At 42.3% G+C, this 23,323-nt stretch overlaps 1 protein-coding gene across 4 annotated transcripts in view; it reads right to left on the bottom strand.

Moving 5' to 3' along the window:
* Positions 1–318: 318 nt before the first annotated feature.
* myo16 (myosin XVI) overlaps positions 319–23,323 on the bottom strand; it is a 119,248-nt gene continuing 96,243 nt past the window's right edge. For all 4 annotated transcript variants that reach the window (XM_077580306.1, XM_077580305.1, XM_077580304.1 and 1 more), the window contains 8 exons: positions 23,182–23,284; positions 22,498–22,594; positions 21,046–21,328; positions 19,029–19,399; positions 16,008–17,234; positions 8,183–8,335; positions 7,906–7,988; positions 319–3,668 (listed from right to left, as the gene is read on the bottom strand). In XM_077580306.1, the coding sequence (XP_077436432.1) occupies positions 3,495–3,668; positions 7,906–7,988; positions 8,183–8,335; positions 16,008–17,234; positions 19,029–19,399; positions 21,046–21,328; positions 22,498–22,594; positions 23,182–23,284 (2,491 nt within the window). In that variant the 3' untranslated portion in view covers positions 319–3,494. The remainder of the gene's footprint in view (positions 3,669–7,905; positions 7,989–8,182; positions 8,336–16,007; positions 17,235–19,028; positions 19,400–21,045; positions 21,329–22,497; positions 22,595–23,181; positions 23,285–23,323) is intronic.

The raw sequence follows: 23,323 nt of genomic DNA, 5'->3' as shown, positions 1-23,323 counted from the left end.
GAGCTTCATTTAACATTAATGTTATGATGTACTCTTTTTAGTGCAGATGTAGAACTGCAGATAATAAACCTGTTATTACATAATCTATATACTCGGAGCATTATTATCATCTTAAAGCCTGTATTGATGATACAAGACTTGCATTATATCCATCAGCCCATAAATTGCATCAGAATTTCAAAATCGATCACAAGATGGATATTTGACACATATAGGTTGGATTCCTTACTATTTGAATATGAGTAATTTTAAAAGCAATTTTGAAAGTCATTTCAGTTTAATGTCGAAAAAAAGAAAAATAAATAAACAGGCTCGCACTGACACACTTGTGCTTTATTGCTGTACAGGTACAGTACTTATAAAACATAATAAACATGTAATATCACATACAATCTTTTTTTCGTTCCACAAACGTGAATACATCTTAAGATGAGCTGTAAAATATGTACAAATAAAAAATAACAGTTAAAAAAAAAAAAAAATCAAATAATGAAACACATCCCTGTTTATGTGCTAATAAAAAAATGACTGAACAGTGTGAGCTAGATTTTTTTTTTGTCCCTAAAAAAAAACAATCTGACGCAAAAACATGGTGTGTGTGTGCGTACGGGCGTCTTGTACTGTAGATGGATGACGAGGCATGACACAGTTCGGTGATTCACAGTGTGATGGGAAGCACTCGGTCATGTATAATGTCTAATCTTTTGAGCATGCTTTAACAGCTGGGACTTTATCTGCTTGATGTGCGGCCATACAAACACTGGAGTAGAAATCATAATAATGCCTGCGTAACCATAGCAACCTCCATAACTGACCTAAATGTTGCTCTCACCGAGGAGTACGCTTTGGTATGCTCCATCCATCATTCTTCATCACCGGGTAACAACGAGGGGTTCAGTGGTAGTGTAGCGCCACACACAGCTGGTCACACATTCAGGTGGCGGCCATTTTGCCACTCGCTGTCAACTGAAAATGACATCATAGTGCCTAAGGGGTCAGTATGCGAATGTCACGTGACCAAGCCCAAAAAATACAAGTGAGCTGTGATTGGCTGTTACTTCAGCCTTTGGGCACTATGATGTCATTTTCAGTGGTACAGGACAAAATGGCTGCCCCTGAGTTGGATAAAAACGGGTAGTTTTTGCTGCTTAAAGTGGAAGTTAACCTTAAACATTTCTTGACAATGTTATATGTGACCTCACTAGTCTAAACATGACATTCTGATTAATATTATATTTTTGAAATGTGAGTTAAGCTGCAAAAGCCAGCCGTTTTAGCCATCTCGGGGGGCGGCCATTTTGCTACTTGCTGTTGACTGAAGATGACATCTTAAGCAACGACCAATTACAGCTCACCGGATTTCTGAAGCTGCACTGTGATTGGTTGTTACCTGAGACCTGAGCAACATTGATGTCATCTTTAGTCAACAGCAAGTGGCAAAATGGCCGCCCCCTGAGATGGATAAAATGGCTGGATTTTCCTGCTTAACTCATATTTCACCAACGCACAATTAAACAGAAAAACATATTTAGACGAGTGGGGCTGCATAGAAGATATTGTCATAAAAAGAAGGGGTTAACTTCCCCTTTAATTCATATTCCACAAATGCTATATCAGAATACAGCACTTTTAATTGGTCGATGGAGAATCGTCCACATCTTGTTTCTGTGTCACATTCTTCTTCTTTGGTGAATTCCTGCGGGGTCCCATTGTAGAGGACTCCCAATTCCAATTCCAATGTTACCAAGTTTGGTGGCTACATTTTAGCATGCCGAATATATTAACAGAAACTTTAAGATCCCTGCATGTTTGACATGTTGAAATTTGTTCCACCAGATCAGTGAAAATGCTCTAAATTCAAAAGTGGCAAGCAATGAACATGTTAATCAGATGTCGTAAGCTGTGAAGAATTGGAGTGACTGAAACTGCAAAAACAAGAGAAGACCTCGTTTGTGGGTTGCATTTGAATTTGGGATCCTTATGACATCATCGGCCTTCAAATGCAGCCAGACTTTGACATCACACACAAATAGCTGCCATAGTCATCAATATCTACCAAAACAGTGGTCTTCTTTTATACAGCGATCCCTCAAAGTGGTTGCATCATGGCAGTTAAAAAAAAAAGACCCGGCATGAAGCTGCCTTGCCTGTCCTGAAATTCCGGCATTCATTTTGGCTCTGATGCTACCTCTGAAGAGGGGAATATTCACGGTTTGACACCCTTTCCATGTTGGAGTTCAAAATATTCAATGAAGCAAATCAATACCTCTTCAGGGGAGCGCATCATCATGATGACTTGAAAAACCACACGGCTTACACACTATGTCAAGGTTCCAGTAATAAACACTCAAGCTAATGTTGCGTCTTCTGATGTATCTTCAAGCATTATGAGTGTGTCACCATGCACAGAATGCAGCCGCAATTCATTAGTAAGGTAGAATCAATCAGACACATTGAAGATGATCAGGAGGAATGAGAAATCAAATCGGCTCGAGTGATTCCGACCCATCTTCAAAGATCAGGCGGTGGTTTGAGGCCCACCTGGCCAATTACGGTATACGGAAAATGTCCATATGAGCAATGCAAACATGATTGGAAACAAAATGGCAGCCCAAGAGAAGGGAGGGATAAAACATTATTAAATAGAATACTAACAATTTCATTGCCGTTCTTAAAAACAAGGTATTCACATTTTTAATTAAAACAAACCTTTCAGCCATTGCATCGAACCCAAAACATTCAGATCCATCTCACTCAGCATCGTCTCATCTCTGTGCTTGGACACCACTCACTATTTACACAGCAGTTACCGCGGAAACACCCGTTCAGCCAATAGGAAGTAGGGAGGAGGTCAAACACCAAAGGGCGGCATTGTGGCAGGAATCGGATCTGCCAGATGGGGTCAAGCGCTACGGAGGGTAATAGGTGCGGATTCTGTACAAACACGGCAGACAACTTTTCTTTTCGACACCTTCCTCATATGTATTTTTCAACAAACACTATGTGGAATCATCACAGGTGCGGTAATCTAGGATTGTTGTAATCGTGACACTTTGGCACTGACAAATGAAGCAATAACATATTTCGGTGGAACGCATTCGTCCAGAGGTTTTCCTCAAAGGCTGGCGGCGAAGAGAAATGCACCTTTGGAGTTTACGGGAGGTGAGCCTCGATCCGTTGTTGTTTTGTGGGGCTACTCGGAGAGATCTCTGAAAACCTGGATTGCGTTGAAAGGCGTTGGTCGACGTGTAAACTTGAAAAGTCGCTGGAAAGCTCATCAAGTATGATCAGCAGCACCTGGTTTGGGAGGACGGACGCAACCTTTGACCCTCGAACTCCAACCATGCCACCTTTGGAAAATAAATATGACTATACATGTTGTCCCTGGGAATCTTAATGCTGTCTGCTTTCCACGCAATTTTTTTAGAGTCACAAAGTGCTTCGTAATTGGCAGGGTTGGGGGCGTCGTCCTCTGCAGCCACTCCATGTCCTGATCACGGCGAATTCTTCCTGCTGGACCAGAGCAGCGCGGGCGGCAGGGGCGGAGACTGAGGCGGTGGACGGTGCTTGTAATTGGCCCGGCCCTCGCTCTGCGCCTGCCGCCATCGCAGGAGCTCTCGCAGCGTGCTGCCCGCGTCCCCGTTGGAAAGACGGAGCCTCTGGAATGCCTGCGTTAGGACAGAAGACCAGATTGGGTCACATTTCCGCTGAGCGGATGAATACAGCGGAACCTCTAAAACCGGACAGCTTTTTTTTCCTTTTTTTCTCTTCTTTTTCTAAAAAAAAAAAAAAAAAAGCGAGAAACAAAGAAAAAAAAGAAAAAAAAAGACAAAAGGAAAAAAAAAGGAATTCTGACATGCGATCATAAATTTTTATCAACAGTGGCAAAAATGGACCGTTGGGCAAACTCCCGAAATTCCCGATGATCCAGTCCGCCCCTGCTGAACAGATTTGTATGAATTTAGAGGTTCCACTGTAAATACTTCCCCGACCTTAAATGATGAAATGATGATTTGGAGTTTGGCAGCAAAGCGCAGTGTGGATGACAAGCAGATGGGGGTTCTTCACCAGGAGACAAAATCAAATAAATGGAGCAAAAAGATTGAGCACGTGTCATACTCTAATCAGGCAGCCATTAGAGACCGACGGTACGGGAAAATTAGGACATGGCTATTCAGTTGTATTGGAAAGAAGATGGAGATGAATCCATCTCTGCCGAGATGAGCGACGCCAGCGTGAAGCAGCCTGGGAAATTCCCCCTTTGATTGACAGCTCTGGTCGCAGCTCATTTACATCGACTCCTCGAAAGGGATCATGTGTATTACAGTTGGTGTCGTTCAGCAGGGACCATCTAGTGTTCCTCCACAATGCACGCGCACAGAACACATCAGTCATCTGCCAGTGGGTAAGCAGGTAAATCAATCAGCGACGGGAATTCCAATCTGCCTTTGTCAGTAATTCCCGAAACAGGACTGAGCATGGCTGATCCACGCCAGAAGAGGACATTGAGGTTCTATTTTATAGATGACATCACATTACAACTAGTGAGTCACTAGCCTATTTTAACATAATTGACTTGGAAACTTGGGTGAAAATTCAGTTTACCTGCACAATCAAATACAGGAGCTGAATTTAGCAATTCCGCTACTGTTTTATGGCCTTTATACTACAGTTGTACAATAGCCTACATCACTGAAAACTACATCCACAAATATAATGAAACAGTCGTACAATATAATTATAATACTTGATGATAACACTAACTGTTACACTTGAACGCAGACTTGAAAAGAGCTAGTTTATGTCTATGTTTACTAACATAAATACTTTTGACTCGCTACCAAGGCAGCTAACAAACCACTTAGCTAACTAGCATCAAATTTGCGCTAACGTTGTACAACATTTTGTCAGAGGTGGGCATTCCGTCAATATTGATGGAAAGTCCGTCAATCCGTCAACGACAGACGGCCATTTTGTTGACAATTGACTAATTTAGCATAGACGTCAATAAATTCGGAAATCCATCAATGCAGGACGTCCCATTTTGGTGACAAACTTGACGAATCACGATTGACCCAACATTAACAGATGCCCGCTTCGATTGATGGAAACATTGACAGACGCTGATTTTGCTGCGCAATCGACGAATGATGGATTGACGGTTCGGCTTGAAATATTGACGGATTGACGATGACGGAAGTGTGTCCCAACTATTGACGATTGCCGAATAACGGATGCTCAAAACTCATTGACGCGCCCACCTCTGCATTTTGTAATTGTTTTTGGTCTATTTTAAAAATAATTTTAAGATATTGAAAAAAAAATATTTACCTTAAGTTTTCAAATGAATACATTTTAAAACTGTAATTGCAATACAGTGAAACCATGAAATTGCAATACTTTGGCTAATGGCTATCCTACAGTCAGATGGATATAAATTAAGTATAAATGTTTGTATAAACGCATGTTGAGGATATAAACGTGTGCAAAATATAATTCTACAACCTCATACGTAATGTGATTCCTTTTACTGGGATCTCGCCCCCAATTTTTTTCAACCTTCTCTCATAGGCCCGGTCCAAATTTTTGGCTGGTGCTGTAGCTTCAGCAAGGATTACTGCTCTACCTAAAGTCCCGTACGAGAGCGAGAGAGCGTTTGATAAAGCCGGCATGCCTGGAAGTTCGTGTCCCTGTTTAACCCGAAAAGTCGAGGTCAGACTGTGCGCAGTGCGGTCAAGTTCTTCCACTCCACATTAGGAAAACAAGAACTTTGTGGACTTTCTGCAACAGAGGGATTCTCCTGTTTAAACAGAGGGGGGCAATCAAACACGGGTCACCATAGGGTAATGATGAAGGCCGCATCATGAAATGGATTCCAGGAGACGAGCGTTTCTTAGATAAGAGCTTTTTAGTCTTCACACACGCAAAAAAACAACAGGATAGCCTCCTATGACTGCCCTCCTCAGTTGAAAGTTATTGCTTAACAGATTTTGGAGGAAGCATGCACAAATTTAGATGACACATACTGTATCTTCCAAGAAGCTGAAGACAAATGCGTGATTGAAAACAAGTGTAAGATATAGATAAGAATTTATTCTGGAATCAGATGTTAACTTTTAAGAAGGCATCTGTTTCCAGAAGAATTTCAACGCAAAAAAAGCATGATGTGACCCCCCCACAAAAGCCAAAAAATAAATAAACTGGGATGATTGATGATCTTTGGCGAATGACTTCCACAAAAAAAAAAAAATTCAAAACCGAAGATGGGATTCCCATCAGCACTTTGATGAACTCACAATGGATTCGATGGAAGCATCATTACAAAATGCATTTCCGGATGGACTCACCACATCCCTACATGCGGACTGCGGCTTCCAGTAAGACCCCGATCCCTGCTCCCCCTCCCCCAACACCCTCATCAACTAGAGGGCGGCCCCAGCTCCAAATGGAGAAAAATTGAGATGGCCCCTCTGGAAGATAAAGGATAAAATGATAGTCTTGTAGTCATTGAATAAACATATGAGGTCATATTGACAAAATAATCATAGATCTCGAAAGGGCTCATCATGGTCTTTAATAGGAAGTGTGACTCCACGGCGTATGTCGCACATTGATTTTTCATCTTGTTACTGTTGAACTTTGAACTTAGGCACTCCCCCAGGTGGTCAAGGTTAACGACCACAAAAAAAAAAGAGCAGCTGGGAGGCCTGCAAGTTTGTAGGCAATCTGATAAAAATGGTGGTTTCTGTTATGAAAGCAATACTTTATACATTTAAGTCTATGTATGATTCTGTGGCAGGTCCCAGCTTTCAAATAGTTCTTTTAGTTATCGGTATGCTAGCAACCCCACATAACGCGGCTGTGTGTCAGTGTGTGTGTGTGTGCTTTAAACTCAATCCTGCAACCAAACACCTTAATGCGGAGGCAGGGAAAGCTCGCACGTCACGGGTGGCATATGTTGCCCCAGGGAGGCCACTTTCCTCAAAACGTAAACAAAAACAAAAACAGCTGCAAAAAAAACCTTCCTACTTTTGAACTTAAAAAGTGCTTGTTGTTTGCAAACTTGTTATTATTTCAGTTCCTAACTACTATTGTTCATACAAGGATACACAGTAAATTTGACTTTATTTAGAGCGGGACCAAATAGACTCAGTTTTAGAGTCATATTTACACTTGGAAGAGAGTAAAATAAAGAATTGAAAAATAAATAAATATAAGTGACTAAAGGGTTGAGGAACGAACTCATGACCTTCAGTTTGGGAGGCAGCTGATCTATTCCCTGAGCCACGCAGCTCCTGCTGTGCTTTAGTATATCGCTCGTGTCAGCTGGAATCTTTGTAACTCCAAGAGACCAAACACCATGCCTTTGGTTTGCAAACAGTAGGAGGGGCATAGCTCAGGTGGTAGTGTGGCAATCTCCCAAGCTGAAGGTTGAGAGTTGGTTCTTCAACCCTTGAGTTTTTTCCTCCCAATTTTTTTATTTTATTTTACTCTCTTCCTAGTGTAAATCTTAGCCTACTCTCAAACTGAGGCTATTTGGTCCCACGCTACATAGTCAAATTGATTCTAAATACTTTTGTACTTGCAAGTTAATCTGTTGTTAACCAAATCAGCAGCACCTGAAAGACATATAATCGGCGTTGCATGCATTTAAATTTGTGACTTTGTTCTGTTATATAATTTTCACTACCAGTTCAATTCTAGCCTCATTTTAGCACTTAAATCCAAATGCACTGAAATAATCCGGTCAGTGTATTTGCGGCGTAAACTCTAAATTCTCGTGAGTAGCCTAAATAAGGCACATGGTCACAACAGAAGGCAACAACCATATCTTGTAAATGCTATTAAAGGACTGCACTTTTACTGCAAACACATACGACAAGTTTATGTGAGTGTGTGTGTTACCTGCGTATGGTGGCTATCCATGTGCCTGTGCAGAGAGGATGTGGATATGTTTGACTTGACGTGACTCTCGTCCTCTAGTGAACCTGAACACATAATTAAATAAGCGTCTTACATAATTTCAGCAAAACATCATTATCATTGACAGCTGTAATCGGTGTATAATGATTTGATTATTTATAGCGCATCTTTGAAAATGATCAGTTTAGGCAAATTAGGCAGAGGTAAGTACTGTAGTCAAATTAGGTTGAAAGGAAACAATGCCAAAAAGTCCGCCTACCATTGGAGACCTGGTTGCCGTTCTCAATGGGGGCGTGGCTTGACGAGTGAACAGAATGATTGTTGGCGTTCTTGTCCTGTAGCTGCAGCGACGGCGAGGACGGGGCGGAGCCACACTCTTCCCGGCCAGGTAAATTGATGTTGGAGTTGAAACCTGGGAAAAACACACTCACGTAAAGATCCGGATTTGTTTTTGTGGAGTTAAGCAGATTGATTAGCTCTGCCATGTATTGTCGTTTGTTATGTAGCAGGATTACACGAAAATAGTAAAGGCTCATGAAGGAGCTACAACATGGCAGGATAACATTAGCAAGTGTGTTTACGTGTCGTTTCTGGTTGTGTATCCTTAAGTGTTACAATGATGCTATAACGGGCATCTGCTTGACAACAGTGGTTTACGTCATCCATATGGTATTGAACCCAGTACTAGAAATAGCATCCTGTCGTAACCGTGGAAGAGTTCCATTAGTGTAAGGTTACAAAAAGGGCTAAGGGGTTGCTTAATTTCCGCTAACAATGAATGAATACATCCTACTAGAATGCACGGTGGACCTTGTGGTATGAATGTCTGCTTTGCAGTTTTGAGAGATTTAAAATGTGGCTCGGGCCATCTTGTGTGGTTTTGCATCATTTTCTCAGGGTACTCATACCTGATCTTGCATTCCTAGAAATCCACGCTAGGTTAAATAATTGAACACTGTATCCGTAGGAGTGCAGCGTTTCCTCCAGTGCTTTATAAGCCTGGCAGGCCGCCAGGCTAAGCGTCACTTCTATATGTGCCCTATAAAATGGCTGGCAACGAGTCCAGGGTATCTTGCCTCTCTGACTCTGTTCAAGTCATCTGAGGTAGGTACCATTTCACACATGGCCCTAATAGCAGCAAGCGCCATAGAAAATGGATGGATGAATAAATACAGGGTTTCTGCAGGTATCATCAAATCTAATCTAATGCTTTTTAATGCGTTTGGAATGCAACTTAAAACCAATTTAATGGCCACGTACCGCTGTCATTCAATTAAAATATTTAATTGTTAATTTAATCATGTTATTTCTATTCTAAATGTACAATGGAATATCTTTTTCAAGTTTTTCATATTCTTGTTAACATAAAAGCGGACAAATGCAAATGTAGATGTATTTTTAGTTCATTGATACAGTAATTTTATAGTAATTCATAAAGTTATAGTTAAAAGGAGTGTGAAACACTGAGTCACAGTTTTGTATTGAAGTAATTTTTCCGCCACTATATGGCATTAGTGTTTCATGTTGGACGTTTATGACAGGAACGGCACATTTTTCTTTTCGAATGCAGAGCAATTTGTATTTGGAACATGATGCAATTCGTAGACTCCAGGCCATTCATTTTAAATTAGTTATTCCCCACAAATACATATATATATATTTTTAAATTGTATTTATTGCTAAATTGTGTTATAATGACTAATTTGCACAAAGTTGTACGTAAACTAAAGCATAAACAACAATTGTAATTTTTACTGCCACTCAACATCGTCTTAAATCCTTCTTATTGCCATCTAAGGCCTTAATTATTATTATTATTTTTTTTTTTAAGCTAATTCCATTTAATGACTGTTAATGCTTCTTAATGACCCGTGGTAACCCTGAAATGTCATGATACTTGATTGTCCAACACTGACAAATGAGCAGCAGCTGGGTATCTATAAATTTGGTGGCGTTGTCTGCCCCATGCCCTGATTACGTCTGTGTGCTCTTTCATTGTGCTGTGCAGTATTTGCTATTCATTCAGCTGCATGTGGCCTGTAGGAAGGTGACTCCGTATGACCTGGAAGCCTGTCCTCTGGGCTCACATGCTTTCACGCTGAATGAGTAATTGTCTGCGACTTCATATTTGCAGACCAGCGTGAGTGTGAAGTCGTCAACTGCCGTCCCATTCCGGGAATGCGTTTCTCCCCCTCCACCTCCAGTTCATCCATCCATTCATCCATCCATCCATCCGGGCTTGGTTGCAGGCAGCACACCTAAATATAAACACACCACCCTCAACTCGTGTTCCCAATGGGCCGCCACGTGTTAGCGGGCGACGCAGGTAGAGCAAGCGAGGCGGCTTTGTACGTGAGAAGAGATGAGTCATGTCAGAATCGCAAAGATATGACAATGACGAAGAGCTGGTGTTGTGTTCAATCCCTGGCATGGAATGCAGCCGCCGAGGCGAAGGGGCGGGGGTCGAGACAGAGGGGAGTCTTATGACAGTGATTTCCTGCAGCCTGCCAAGACCACCTGCCCTCTCCCACTGGCATTCCGGTAGTTTGCTCATTCCCCGAGGATGAAGAAGGCAGCTGCTCCTCACAGAGATGTCTGGGATAGCGACTGTAACCTCTGGCCCCGCCCCCAGCATCAGGTATCACACTGAGCCGCTTAACGGCCGAGAGGGAACGGAAGTGGAGCATCCTGTTAAGCCCGTTGGCATCCCGCCGCTCTCAGATCTAAGTGGGCCGCTTTGCTTGGCCTACTCAAAATAACAGCAAGGTTGTGATCCCCACCACCCGCCCCCTGAAGTGCCAGCTTCCCCTGTCACAAACCCAGTTTCCATCACGCCAGCACTGTGCCTGCGTAGGAGCGCGTGCTCACCCGTGAAAACAGCCAGGAGCGTCACGTCACGTCAGGCCAATGTGCTAGCGCGCCCATTCCGACTCTTATAAGGCCTTCAGACTCTTGCCCCCTGAACTCGTTATGGCAACGTGACAGTGGCGACCCTCGGGTAAGCAAAGACACGAGCCCTGTGACGGCAACGGTGTCTCGCATTTACATTTGAATGCAAGTTCTAGGATCTCTTAGATAACTGTTGAGGGTCTCCCGGAGCGCCGCTTTTGGCCCATCAAACTGGCTTCTGTAGAACATGAGTGAGCTGTTAAATATTTGATAGGCATCCTCATCATTCCGCTGCTCATGTATTATTAACCCCGCCACAACTAATACTCCTCCAGGAAACAGCCACTCGGATGAAAACATGCATGAGAGGACAGTTTTTTCCCTTGGCTGGAGTGCTTTCTAAAGCTGTGTGAACGGAGATTGATTCGAACTCTATCAGAGGATGTCCAATATTTTGCCAAAGTCTGATGGCTGGGTGTTGCTAAGTGAGGTACAGTATGCACAGAAAACTTGCTAAGCCTGGTGGTCAGGGACTGAGAACAAAATTCGACTTCGTCAACGCTGTGGTGGTGTGGACGACGAACAACATGTGCCGAAACCTATTCGTCGTTTGTCAATGGCGGACGCAGGGAGTGCGCGCTTACTATTCATTTTGGGATGGGGGCAACAAAAGCATGGCAGGCCGCCGGGCTTATAAAGCACTGGGGGAAACCCTGCTTGCAAATTCAGCAAAGAACCAATCCAATGTCTGTAAAGGATGATCCTAAGTGATTATCCTGTGTGATTTTTTTCCTTCCCAATCTGCTCAGAAAATTGTCATACCAACAATTGTAAAAAAAAATATAGAAAACCTCTTCAATATTTATGATGTCAAATGATCTCTGATTCTCCAACTAAAATGGCTTTGCAGATAGCAATCTAGGTTGACAGACAGAAACATCATCAGCTTGATAATTTCTTAAAGTCAACAATACATTTGAAGACACACAAACAGGAATTGCCTCAACAAATTGGGTAAATAAGTCGTGTGTCTCAGTCGGTCAGTAGTTGGGTTACCATCCACACATTTTCATTTAAATTTTCAAGAAATGCAAAACTAAAACTAAATGGCCCAAAATTTGCAAAAAAAATTTTTACGCTTAGAGGGGGTGGATTTGGAAGCGTATCGTAAAAAGGAAAATGTAAATTTTGGTTTTGGAAGAAGGTTTTGCGAATAACCGCTGGCAAGAACGGAAACACGTCACACGTTTTGACCGGATATTACGTCACACGTACGTTTGTAGTCCCAAAGCAATGTCGGACGACAAAGTAAGGTATGTTTGGGGGGACGACGAAACATAAATCTTTTTGGAATTCATTAATTAAATTCAAGAAGCGAATATTAATGCTATTTTAGATGGAAAACAGCAAAGAATCGTTACGGTTGATCAAGGATTACAAAAGAAAACTCAGATACGTCATCTCACGGTGCAGTCACTTCCTGGTCTTCTTTTAAATTACTGGTAGATCACATCTCTATGGTGTATACCGCCACTTACAGCGGCGGAGTCACCTCTCAATATTCGCAAAAGAAGAACAGATGGAAACATAAGTCGCATGTCCGTTTTGCGCATTTTACGTAAATTCACTTAAAACATTTGAAATAATTGGATGCAAACCTGACTAGTGTTGTGTACTGAAGACTTTAAGTGTTACTTTTGACTTTCCGTCAAAGGCAAGTTACTTGTGTGAGTTAGAATTTAAAACAAACACTACCACACTTTGTTGGAGAAGCAATGCATAAAGTCCTGGGTTTACAATGAAGTTCTGTTCTTACGTTGGCAACATAACCTGAATTTGAAGGCAAGTTGTGACACTCTAGAATCTAGATGTAGTCCTAGTCCATTACTAAGTTTTTAGCTCCAGTGTTTCCTTATGGGGGAGCCTCTGCACTGGGAGGGATGGCTGGTCTTTTCCTGCGAGTGGGCGGTCGTCCCGGGGGCCCCTTGGCCCTGGGGGGGGGGGCTGTGGCGCGCTTCACTTTGAGTGGGGCGGGCCGCGGTCAATCTGGGCCGGGGATCTCTGGGATGACATTGCTCCCTGTGGTGGTTGGTAGTCATCCCTCTCAGTGTGGATGAGCTCCTCCTGGGTGCCTTTCCTCATAGGGTTTTTCTGACCCCCTTCAAATAAAAACTGCTCCAACATTCCTGTGAATCCTGTACCACAGGGTTGTTGTTTTTTGTTGTGAAGACTTTATACACATACTGTACACTAAATATGTCACTTTTCATTGCTTTCAGTTACTTGCACTTTGGGACCAAATGCTGATGTTTTCAGGCTGTAGAAGGCTGTGGTCTTATGCGACAACAGAGGAACAGATAAATCCTTGTTGTTTTTTATATTTTTGTCCATTTTCATTTTAAAACAGTGTAGAGTAAATGGCCCAGTGGGCTTCAGTAATTACAGTCTTACTCTCCTCACTTTATTGACTTTTTATTGGACTGTTTGCCCCATCTAATTAGTTTTCACTATAGGCCATGTCTCTGTTCACATTTACAGTTTTTCAATAATAGCCTGTCTATGCCATTTTACACAAACATGACTTTCCAAGAACATCCATGTGAAGCGCGTGAGCTTCCCAGAGAAAAAATTCAAACACTAAGTGATGTGGTGATAAGACTAACCGCGATGATCCACGAACGACACCACAAGCTCAACTAGGCATGGACACGGTCACAAATCACTCAAATAATAATGTACACTGCACAAGACAAAATGTGCCACAGCTGGCAGCGTAGACAACAAGGTCAGTGATGGCTGCCGCTCATTATCCGTGCTCGCTGCATGTATGTGGATCTTGTTTGTTTTTCCTATAGGAAGGGGTCACGTTTTAGGGGGCGTGGCAAATCTGTGAGGAACACATTGTGACAATGATTATATGTGGGGAAATATGTTTTGCATAAAGGTCAGTCTTTGCATCAGCATCCCCGGGTCTCCACGCTCTAAATTACTACTTGCATTATAAAACGCCGCCTGGCAAGATAATCCCGCTAGCTCATTAGCTATCATGATACACCTGCAGTCGCCAAAGAACGCTGAAGCTGTATTCTGGAACAAATGGACTCGCTCAAATGTGCCAAAGAAGGTGGTTTTCTAGAACGCCTCTCGATATAAAAAAAAAGAAGATTTTTTGAGAAATGAAAAACCTACAATGAAAAACAGAGGACTATTACTTATAGACGCTACAGTGCAGAAGGTAATCACCCAACACCCAATAAATCAATTCCAGACTTGGATCATGAACTTGTTACAACAAAATGGACACGCACTGAGTGGGACATTGTGAAGGGTACAATAAAGCAGAAGGTTGACTTCACATCACCTGCACACTAATGTACATTTGGCCCATGGGTTCACTGTGTGCAGACGGTGCAGACACGACAAACAATGAAAAATGATGAGAGGCGCTTAATGGTCTTGTTTTATGTGTTATAAATACAAGTGGAACCTCTGAAGTCGATCAATGTACAAGTCAGCATTGTCTCGGGTGGGGTTGGGGGTGCTCTTCCAGTAAAAACACATTATGTCACTGGGCCTTAATTATTGGAAAATATTGTAAAGTCATACAATGCCACCGTCTTCATTTTTTTTGTAGAAGAATATTATTGATGCACATTGAAAACAGTAAGACTCCATTGTTCTTTTTAACGTATTTTGAGCTTCTGTCATTGGGCAATCATCAACAGTCTTCCATCATCTACAATCCGTCAATATTTCAAGCCGAATCAAACTGTAATCGTCAATCCATCAACGTTATTTTGATCACACTTCCGTCATGCTAAATTACATATTGTCACAACTTTTTTCTGCTTGACATTTTTTGTTACTATTGTTTTCCTCACTAATGGCGTCACATATAGTCGTAACTGCCATAAATAAGGCGAACACAGCCAACAGACTCAATACTTTTGTACTTTTTAGGACCCCTTAGCTATTCACTAAACCTACTTCACGTAAAATGGCGCACTGAAGGACCCCTTAGCTGTCTAACAACGTGCCTGGTGAAAAATTTACAAACTGAGCACTTAACTAATGCTTGTATAAACGTAGCAATAATGAGGAATTTGTAACATGAGGAAAACATCATTGCAGCCTATAGTCACCTGAGCTCTACACTACGGCCCGCTATCAGTATTGGGACAGAACCAGAAGAGAGAAGGCTTGGAGAACAGTGTGTGAGGAAGTTAGCAATTCTGATAAGTCTATATTTACTTAGAAAATGAGTGGCTTAGCCGCAGTCTCAGGAAAGAAATGGAAGTACTCTGCGGTATGTCAGCAAAGTGGACATCCGTCAGTGTATCCATCACTTGTCAACGAAACGGACGTCCGTCATTGACGGACTGAGAAGGTCCATTGGGAATTATTGATGATTACATTGACGGACAAAAACCCTCAATGTTTAGTCCGTCAAAGTTTCCCGACATTCATTAATCGTTAAAAATACGGGCATACATCACTGATAGATTGAGGGACCTTCCGTCAATATTGATGGAATGCCCACCTCTTTGTTTTATTTGGTCAAATTCTTTTTCAATTTCTAAGACATGAATGTTGAAAATTTTGATTTGTGACGAGCATCTGCAATAAAAATCAGTATGTCTTCATTGTTAAAGGTAATTGATTGATTTGATGTGATTTGTATGTGACTTGTATGTGACTTGTATGCCATTAGGAATGCTAAAATATCACTTGAATCATTGTGTGTAGCATTAAAAAATGTTTTACGAGGGTTTTGTTTATTATTTGGGCCCAACCAGCAGGCGGTGTGAAGCCCTTATTGCAATCGCTGTTGTTGTTGTTTTTTTTTTTTTATCGCCTTTTTGGAGGCCTGAAAATGCCCGAATTCTCACCACTTTTTGCAAACCCAAAGGTATCATGGTAAAAATATATTTAGGGGTCCTAAATATGACTCACTAAAACTCACTCAGTAGTGTACCCTGGAAGTTTCTGGCGACATGAATTTCACCAACATACCTATTCTAACATCCAGCTATTTTGGTTTCAAGCAGCCTTTTTGGGTGAATTCCAGGCTTTGTAGTTTGACTAACTACTACTAGGGAATTCATCCAAATTGAAAGCAAGTATCCTAGACATTTGCCATGTAAAATGAGGTCAGAGGTTCCAGTGTATCTTTAAAACGTGTGGGAGTGACGAACCTCCGTCTCGCATCTTGCGTCCTGTTGAGGACTTCCTCAGCAGGCTGCGTCCGGTGCTGAACAAGGTGTTGAGCTCATCCAGAGGACTGGTAAGGGGTCTTCCATTGGCCGGGTTGAACAACAGGGGCGAGGATGAGCAGGAGTGAGCTCTTCGAGGTTCCGGGCGAGACATCTTCCCTGGGGAGTAAGGGGGTGGCTTCCCCAGTGGCTCCACATTTGGTCTCTGTGACACTTGGGCCTTGGAGGAGTCTGACTGGGTCCCGGTGACAGAAGCGGTCCGTGTCAGCGCAAGGAAGTTGGTCTCAGGTGGAAAGGGGAAGTGGGAAGGTGGTCTGTATGGAGGAGGTGGGCCACTTGTGGTAGAAAGCGGAAGTGGCGGGGTTAGCGGAGGGGTAGCCTTTTTCTCCGGCATGAGGACGGTGAGACTCGGGGAGGAGTCGGCCCTCTGGCGTACATATTGAGGTGACAGCGGGCTATCTGGACCTGCAGTGTAGTTGAGATTGGTCTCAAACACTGGCAGCTTCTTGACCTCTAAAGGAGTGAGAGGTGACTCGTCTGAAGCTGGGGAGCAAGTGACGGGAGACGGCGGGAACACCAGGAGAGGTGGCCGATGCGGGAGTAAGTTGGGAAAAGGGGCCGGTATGTCACAGCTGCCATCTTTTCCATGCTGACTCCTGGGAGGGCCAGCGATCGTGGCGCTGTGCGGATGAGCGATGTCCAAAGCTGGCGTCACTCGCTTACTCTCCTCATTCTGAGGGCGACACATGCTGGATGTAACAAGGCCCAAGCTGAGAACCTCCAGCTTGGTTGGTTTGGTTGCAGCGGCGGGCGGAAGCGCAGCATCATCAGGAGGGAAAAAGGTCATTTCCTCGTAAACCGCTTCTGACTCCGCCTCTTCCGGGCTGTCGGGTGGCTCCTGCAGGCTTTGAGAACGAGGCTGAGAGCCAAGCATCTCAATGTAGATGTCCTCTTCGTCCTGGCCCTGGTAGAGACTGAGCCCTAAGCCCTGCGGCGCATCCAGAGAGGCCGCTTTCTGCATCATGCCGCCGGCGCGCGATAGCAACGCTATCTTGACATCAGCGGGGCGCAACTGGTGGAGGAGGGGCGCCACGGCGTTGATCTCCTCGTACGAGCCCGTCAGCTTGGTGTTGGGACTGCGCTTGGGTTTGGGCGGGGGCACCTTCCTCATGGTGGTGTAGTCATCACTGTGGGGGCGGGGCTTGGACCCTGAGGAAACATTGAGAAAGTTCAAATAATGGTCACCATCAATCAACTATCCATCAGCAATCAAAAGTCGAAAAATTAAAACATGAAAAAACTGACTTTTCTCACGTCAATTTTAGGCTCAGATTTTTTTTTTAAGTACTTAATTTGATTTAACCATTTAAATGACTCAAAAGATTGGTAAGAAGCATTAGTCAGAACATGAACCTGATCCATCAGCGATCTACTGACTCACACGGAACATGTGGATTAGTAGACTTTTATAAAGTTATTTTCATTTTTCTAACCCAGTGGTTCTTAACCTGGGTTCGATCAAATCCCAGGGGTTTGGTGAGTCAATGTCAGGGGTTCAGCAGAGGTCAAGAAACACACCCGGCTCGAATGATAAGTGATGACATGCCCCACTTGGCCATCATTGGCTGCAGGTAATCATGCTATTTTGCTTGGTCTATCTGTGCTGGTGCACTCAGTAGTCGACTTTTGGCTTTTGTGATGGTACGTTGTGTGATTATTGTTGTTTTTTAATCATAGTAATCCCTTCATACTAACGGGGCCTCTGTTATATTCATTGTATATATAATATCTAAAAATCACAACTGAATACAAGTCACAGGACCAGAGGTGGGTAGTAATGAGCTAAGTTTACTCTGCTACATTTACTTTTTTGTGTGAAAAAAATGTACTTCTAAGAGTAGTTTTACCACACAATACTTTTTACTTTTACTTGAGTAGATGTGTGAAGAAGAAACGCTACTCTTACTTCGCTACATTGGGCTACATTAGAGTCGTTACCCGCTGCACCATTCATGCATTCGATTTACCCCATTTTTACGTAAGTGCTTTGCTTGACACACTGTGTGGGAGCATTTCTGTGGCGAGGACACATTCCTGTGTTGTAATAAAAAAAGATGTTATTTGAAATCAAATGAAACAACATAGATCATACATTTAGACAATAAACAACATACAGTACATGTATTTGTATAATGATACATGTAATATTAGCATTATATCGTTGTGATATTATTTTTATCTGTTTTGTTCTAGGTTTATGACCTGTGGTCTTATGTTCAATAAACAAACAACGACAAACATGAGTCATAACAATGTGTGTGTCCCACTGAGGGCTAAAACAAATTTTTTCGAACACTTGGGCTAACGTGTCTGCTTGCAGTGTTATTTGAGCTCAAAAGTTTTTTTTTGTTTTATGATTTGAAGAAGCTAGCATTTGTATTTTGTATGTCTGAAGACATTGTTTTTTAAATTAAATCAGACTTCATGTTCAAGCAGTTACTCAGTACTCGAGTATCCTTTTGAGCGAATACTTTTTACTTTTACTTGAGTAATATTATTTTGAAGTAACGCTACTCTTACTTGAGTAAAAATTTTCGCTATTCTATCCCACCTCTGCACAGGACCACTCAGAACTTAGAAAAAAAAAGTGTGACTTATAGTCCAAATTTGTTCTTGGTATAAAACAGCTGATACATCAGGATCGTGGTCACGATCTTGACTGACTGTGGCAGGTAACAAGCTACGATATCTTTGCTAATGCTCATTAGCAAATTTATGGATCATGTAAATACGACCAATTAAATATTAAAATCTAATTTGGCACATTTTTAAATTGTGTCTTTTGGATCTGAGCCTAACATTGATCTACAAAAATGTGTTAGAGAAAAATCAAATAAAAGAAACTAACCAATAATTTTTTCATTTTTTGAGTTTTGAATGTTAGTGGAAAGAACAAAGCTCTAGCAACCATCTGTCATGTCTTCTAAAAACAAGTGCATGTACCTGCAGGGTCTGTCGGGGACAGCTGGGATTTAGGGGGACTCCCAGCTGGTGAAGCGTAGCCTTCTGGAGTGGGGCTCTCTTTGACCGCCATCACCAAGCCGGCACTAACCACCTCGTACGACGCGCTTAGGCGCGTGTTGGGGTCCCTTTTTGGTTTTGGGGGAGGTTGCTTCCGAGGTGAGGAAGTGGTATTGTCCACGCTGGTGTGAGCGACTTGCTGCAGCAATGGTTTGACGGCCGGGCTGGTGGTGGAGTACGTTGTATTATCCATAGCCAGGGGGACGGGCACTGAGCTGGATCGAAAGTGGCGAATGACTCGGCTTCCCCCCTTTCCAGCACCTTCGTGGACTTTTCCAACTTTTTCTAGAACCCTACACACATCATATAAATAGTTAGATTACTATATAGTTCAGATTACGATAGGATTATAAATTAGGAGATTTTTCACATCATAAAAACAAAAAACGGCAGCAGATGATATGAATTCCATCCACATGGTCATACATGAAATAAATACAACTACTCAAGTAGCATCAATTGAATCAATAGAGCAGCATTTGACAAACATTGCAATTTTCTATCGTTTTATTGTAGCATCGTTGCTAAAGGCTTTTATTTGTGCAGCATTACAGTCACACATCAACTGTTACGCCACAAATATGAGCTAAGGAGGCCAATTGGAGGATCAAGAGACAAGAGATTATGCTTTAGATCTAATCTCTCTACAGTAATTTGATCATATCCAGTTTGATATTTCCTACGCTAATCTCAGTGAACCATCTGTCAGTCCTATGATTGTATGCAGGGGGGCTCGGGGGAGTTGGGTGGCCATGTGAGAGGCTATGTGCGTAAATGATGAGGGAAGGAATTTTAAATACCTGTGGAGATAATTTATCTGGGTTTCACTGAATTTGAGCATGGGTAGCATTGCGGCCTCAAATAAAAACCTTTGATAGTTACAGATATACCCACTCTCCAAAAAATGTGTGTGTGTGTGTGTGTGTGTGTGTGTGTGTGTGTGTGTGTGTGTACGTGCGCACCAGGCAGCAGATGTTACAGGCACAAGGACATTTTGCAGAAGGACACTTTAAGGTCAGTGGGATCTTGGTTCAATAATGAATTTGTATCTAAAACATTGCATAAATGTTGATGAAGTCATATCAGACCGCATGAGATTGTGCAGGTGTACCTAATGTTGTGGCTTTTGAGTGTATATTTGTAAATGTAGCCTTAATTAACCTTCAGAAAAGCCTTTAGGCGTTGCTTAAACAAAACATTGGGGCTTTTTTTTATTATTATTTTTTTTATACAATTGTACAAAGAGTAATCTGGTATTCATGGTTATTAAATAATGTATATAAAAGCAGAGATACTGTGGATTTGCTGCGTGACAAATTGTGATAATCTGTAGCAGTATATTGTAAGAAGTCTTTTTCAAAGTCATAATACATAATTGAATATGTATTTTTTAATTAATAAATAAAGACTTGTTAGATTTGCAACTGTAAAATATTTTCCTAATAGGTTTTAATTTATTATTTACAATCAATTTACAATTATTTCAATAAAAAATGATCTAAAATAAATAAATGAATAAGTAAATAAATAAATAAGTAAATAAATAAATCTTAATGAACCATGGTAGGGTAAATAAATACAAAAACACTTTTGATAATGTGGGCCGCATTAAAGAATGAAGTGGGCAGAAGTACTTTGCAACCACTTTGGATGGATGGAAGGATAGATAGATAGATAGATAGATAGATAGATAGATAGATAGATAGATAGATAGATAGATAGATAGATAGATAGATAGATAGATAGATGGAATATGTCATTTATATACAACTTAAACAGCTGGGGACCCAGCATTGACCCATGGGGGACACCACAAGAAACACCAAATTTATCAGATAAATGTTGCGAGCAAGCTAGCTCGCTAGCTAGAACAATAGATCATCGATCTATTGTTCTAGCCACGGATTGAAGACATCATATCCATGAGTTCACAGCCCACCTTTTAACCGGTTGCTCCTCCTCTTTGCCAACCGGATCGGGCCTCTCCCCGAGCGGCGGGCTACTGCTGAGGGCAGCAGCGAGGATGAGGCCTTTGTTGCCGTGGCAGCGCAGGCGGTCGCTCTCCCGCGCGATGTCAGACGCGTTCTGTATGACTAGGCGGTCGTAGGTGCGCAGCCCCATGTCCTCCGCCCCCTGCAGGAAGCGCTGCACGTTGCCGTCGTCCTTGTGCCGCAACGCCAGCCGGCGACGGACGCGCCGCCGGACCAGCCAACCACGCACCACTGAAAGGAAAAATTACACACATTTATAATAGGGCTGTCAAAATAAAGTGTTATATCTGGAGATTAATTTAAATTCATTAAAGTGTTTTTTTTTTTTAACTCAGTTAACTCAATGTTTAGCCAAATTTGGAGGAGTGACTGTCGGGAAGATGAATAAAAATGGACTATAGGTAGTTTTACTTTCTGATTTACTTGCTTGATGCTTGTTGGAGAACTCTAAAGTAATTTGCACACTTTGCAGAGCAAAATTCAAATAGCATATTAGTTGTATGCCTTTGGCGTATCATCTCAGAGCAAAATTCCCTGCTCAAGTTACTTCCACGGGGCCTTGTAAAGCTATGCTGCTGGAGTGTGATACTCATGAGCAGAACTAAAACTGTAAGCGAGGAGTTTGAGTCCATTTTGATCGTTATGTTTAACATTTGTATTTTGCAGAAGTACTCTATTCAAAGATCAAAAAAGTCTCTCCATCCATTTTCTAAACCGCTTGTTCCTAACAAGGTTTTTGATTCTAAATACACTTTCTATTGGATGATTTTACATGAATTCCAAAATTTTACTTAATTAGATATCTGTTACAAGATTTGAAGAAGAAAGTAGAAGCAAAAGTAGAAAAATGTGATTAATCGCAATTGATCACGATTGATTACGGCACATTGTGCTTTTAATTAATTTAAAAATGTTAATCGTTTGACAGCTCTAATGTATATATTATATGAAGGGTTTCCTTTTCCAGCAAAGTGTACATTTACTACACACTTACTATGCTACCTGATCATGTTTTTTTAACTATAGGAATGTTTTTATCTTGACATATGGCCTAGCTACCCATCCTTCACTTATATCACGTCTCCTCTTTCTCCTCTTTATTATAAGCAAAGCCAGGACTTACTGTTGTAACTACTCACCAGGCTACTTCCTATTCGGTATCTTAGCAACCAGTGCCAAATATGCACATGATTGCATCAGGCCACTTTCATCCCTGTGCTGTCCTGTACCCTGCCCCACAATGAACACCGCAAAAACCAAGTGCAGTATGAAAAAGGCTTAAGACTTGCATCAGTTGAGGTGATGCCATGACGGCTGGATCCGCATAAACCGAACACCGTCATTTTTGTAGAAAGGTACCAACAAAGAAAATTGGAGCGATCAACTACTACTTTCTTTACCTTTCTGGCAGGTGATGATCTTTTTATGCAGCTGGTAGCAGCGGTCGTTGAGCTGGTCTGCTTGCCAGTACTTGAGAAACACTTTACTGCTGCCCATCTAAAACACACAAAAACACAAAATATGATGTTTAAGAAGCATTGATGCTAAAGAACATATAGTATAATTGCACTGCAGAGACCAAGCAACCTGTGAGACGATGGGAGGGCAACGGTGTATGACAGATGAGTGGGTGTAGAGTGTTGACACAGTATTCAATTCCTGCATTAAAAAAAGGGGGCGGAAAAAGTCTCTTGTTTGGGAGGGCACAAGTGGGTGATGGGGTGAGTGACATCCCTCCAGCAGCTACTTGTAGAAGGGACATCCCAAAAAGCCAACATTGTGTATGTGTGTGAGTGCGGCTGCAGCTGATGTGACCCCTTGAGGTCAGTCACTCAGACACAACAGCAGTCTGGCAGACGGGACCGAGTGGAGGCAGGGTGGGTGGTTCCAAGGGGTCCTCTGTTCGTGTGTGTGTGTGTGTGTGAGAGCAGCTACGAGGGAAGAATGATGATGAGGCGGGACAGCTGGAACGTGTTGACGAAGATTCCAAGGAATCTCTGACAAACAGGGAGGCGGGGGTCCGGGGATTAAGTCATTTGGCAAAATCTTTTGTTAGCGACGGAAAGACAGAAAAAGGCACACACCTGCCACCCCAGCAGTTTGGTCTGCTGCAGCACACGGCGACATTTCTCCTCCGCCGACAATTTCCTCTTGTCTCCCAGCATTGGCACAACGAGATCTTTGTATCTGAGACGCACACAGAACATCAGAGAGAAGAAAGTGCGC

This window comes from Vanacampus margaritifer, chromosome 11 (assembly GCF_051991255.1).
Source record: "Vanacampus margaritifer isolate UIUO_Vmar chromosome 11, RoL_Vmar_1.0, whole genome shotgun sequence".
NCBI lineage: Eukaryota > Metazoa > Chordata > Actinopteri > Syngnathiformes > Syngnathidae > Vanacampus > Vanacampus margaritifer.
Note: the sequence above shows the minus strand (reverse complement) of the source record. Positions and strands in the feature narration are given on the sequence as shown.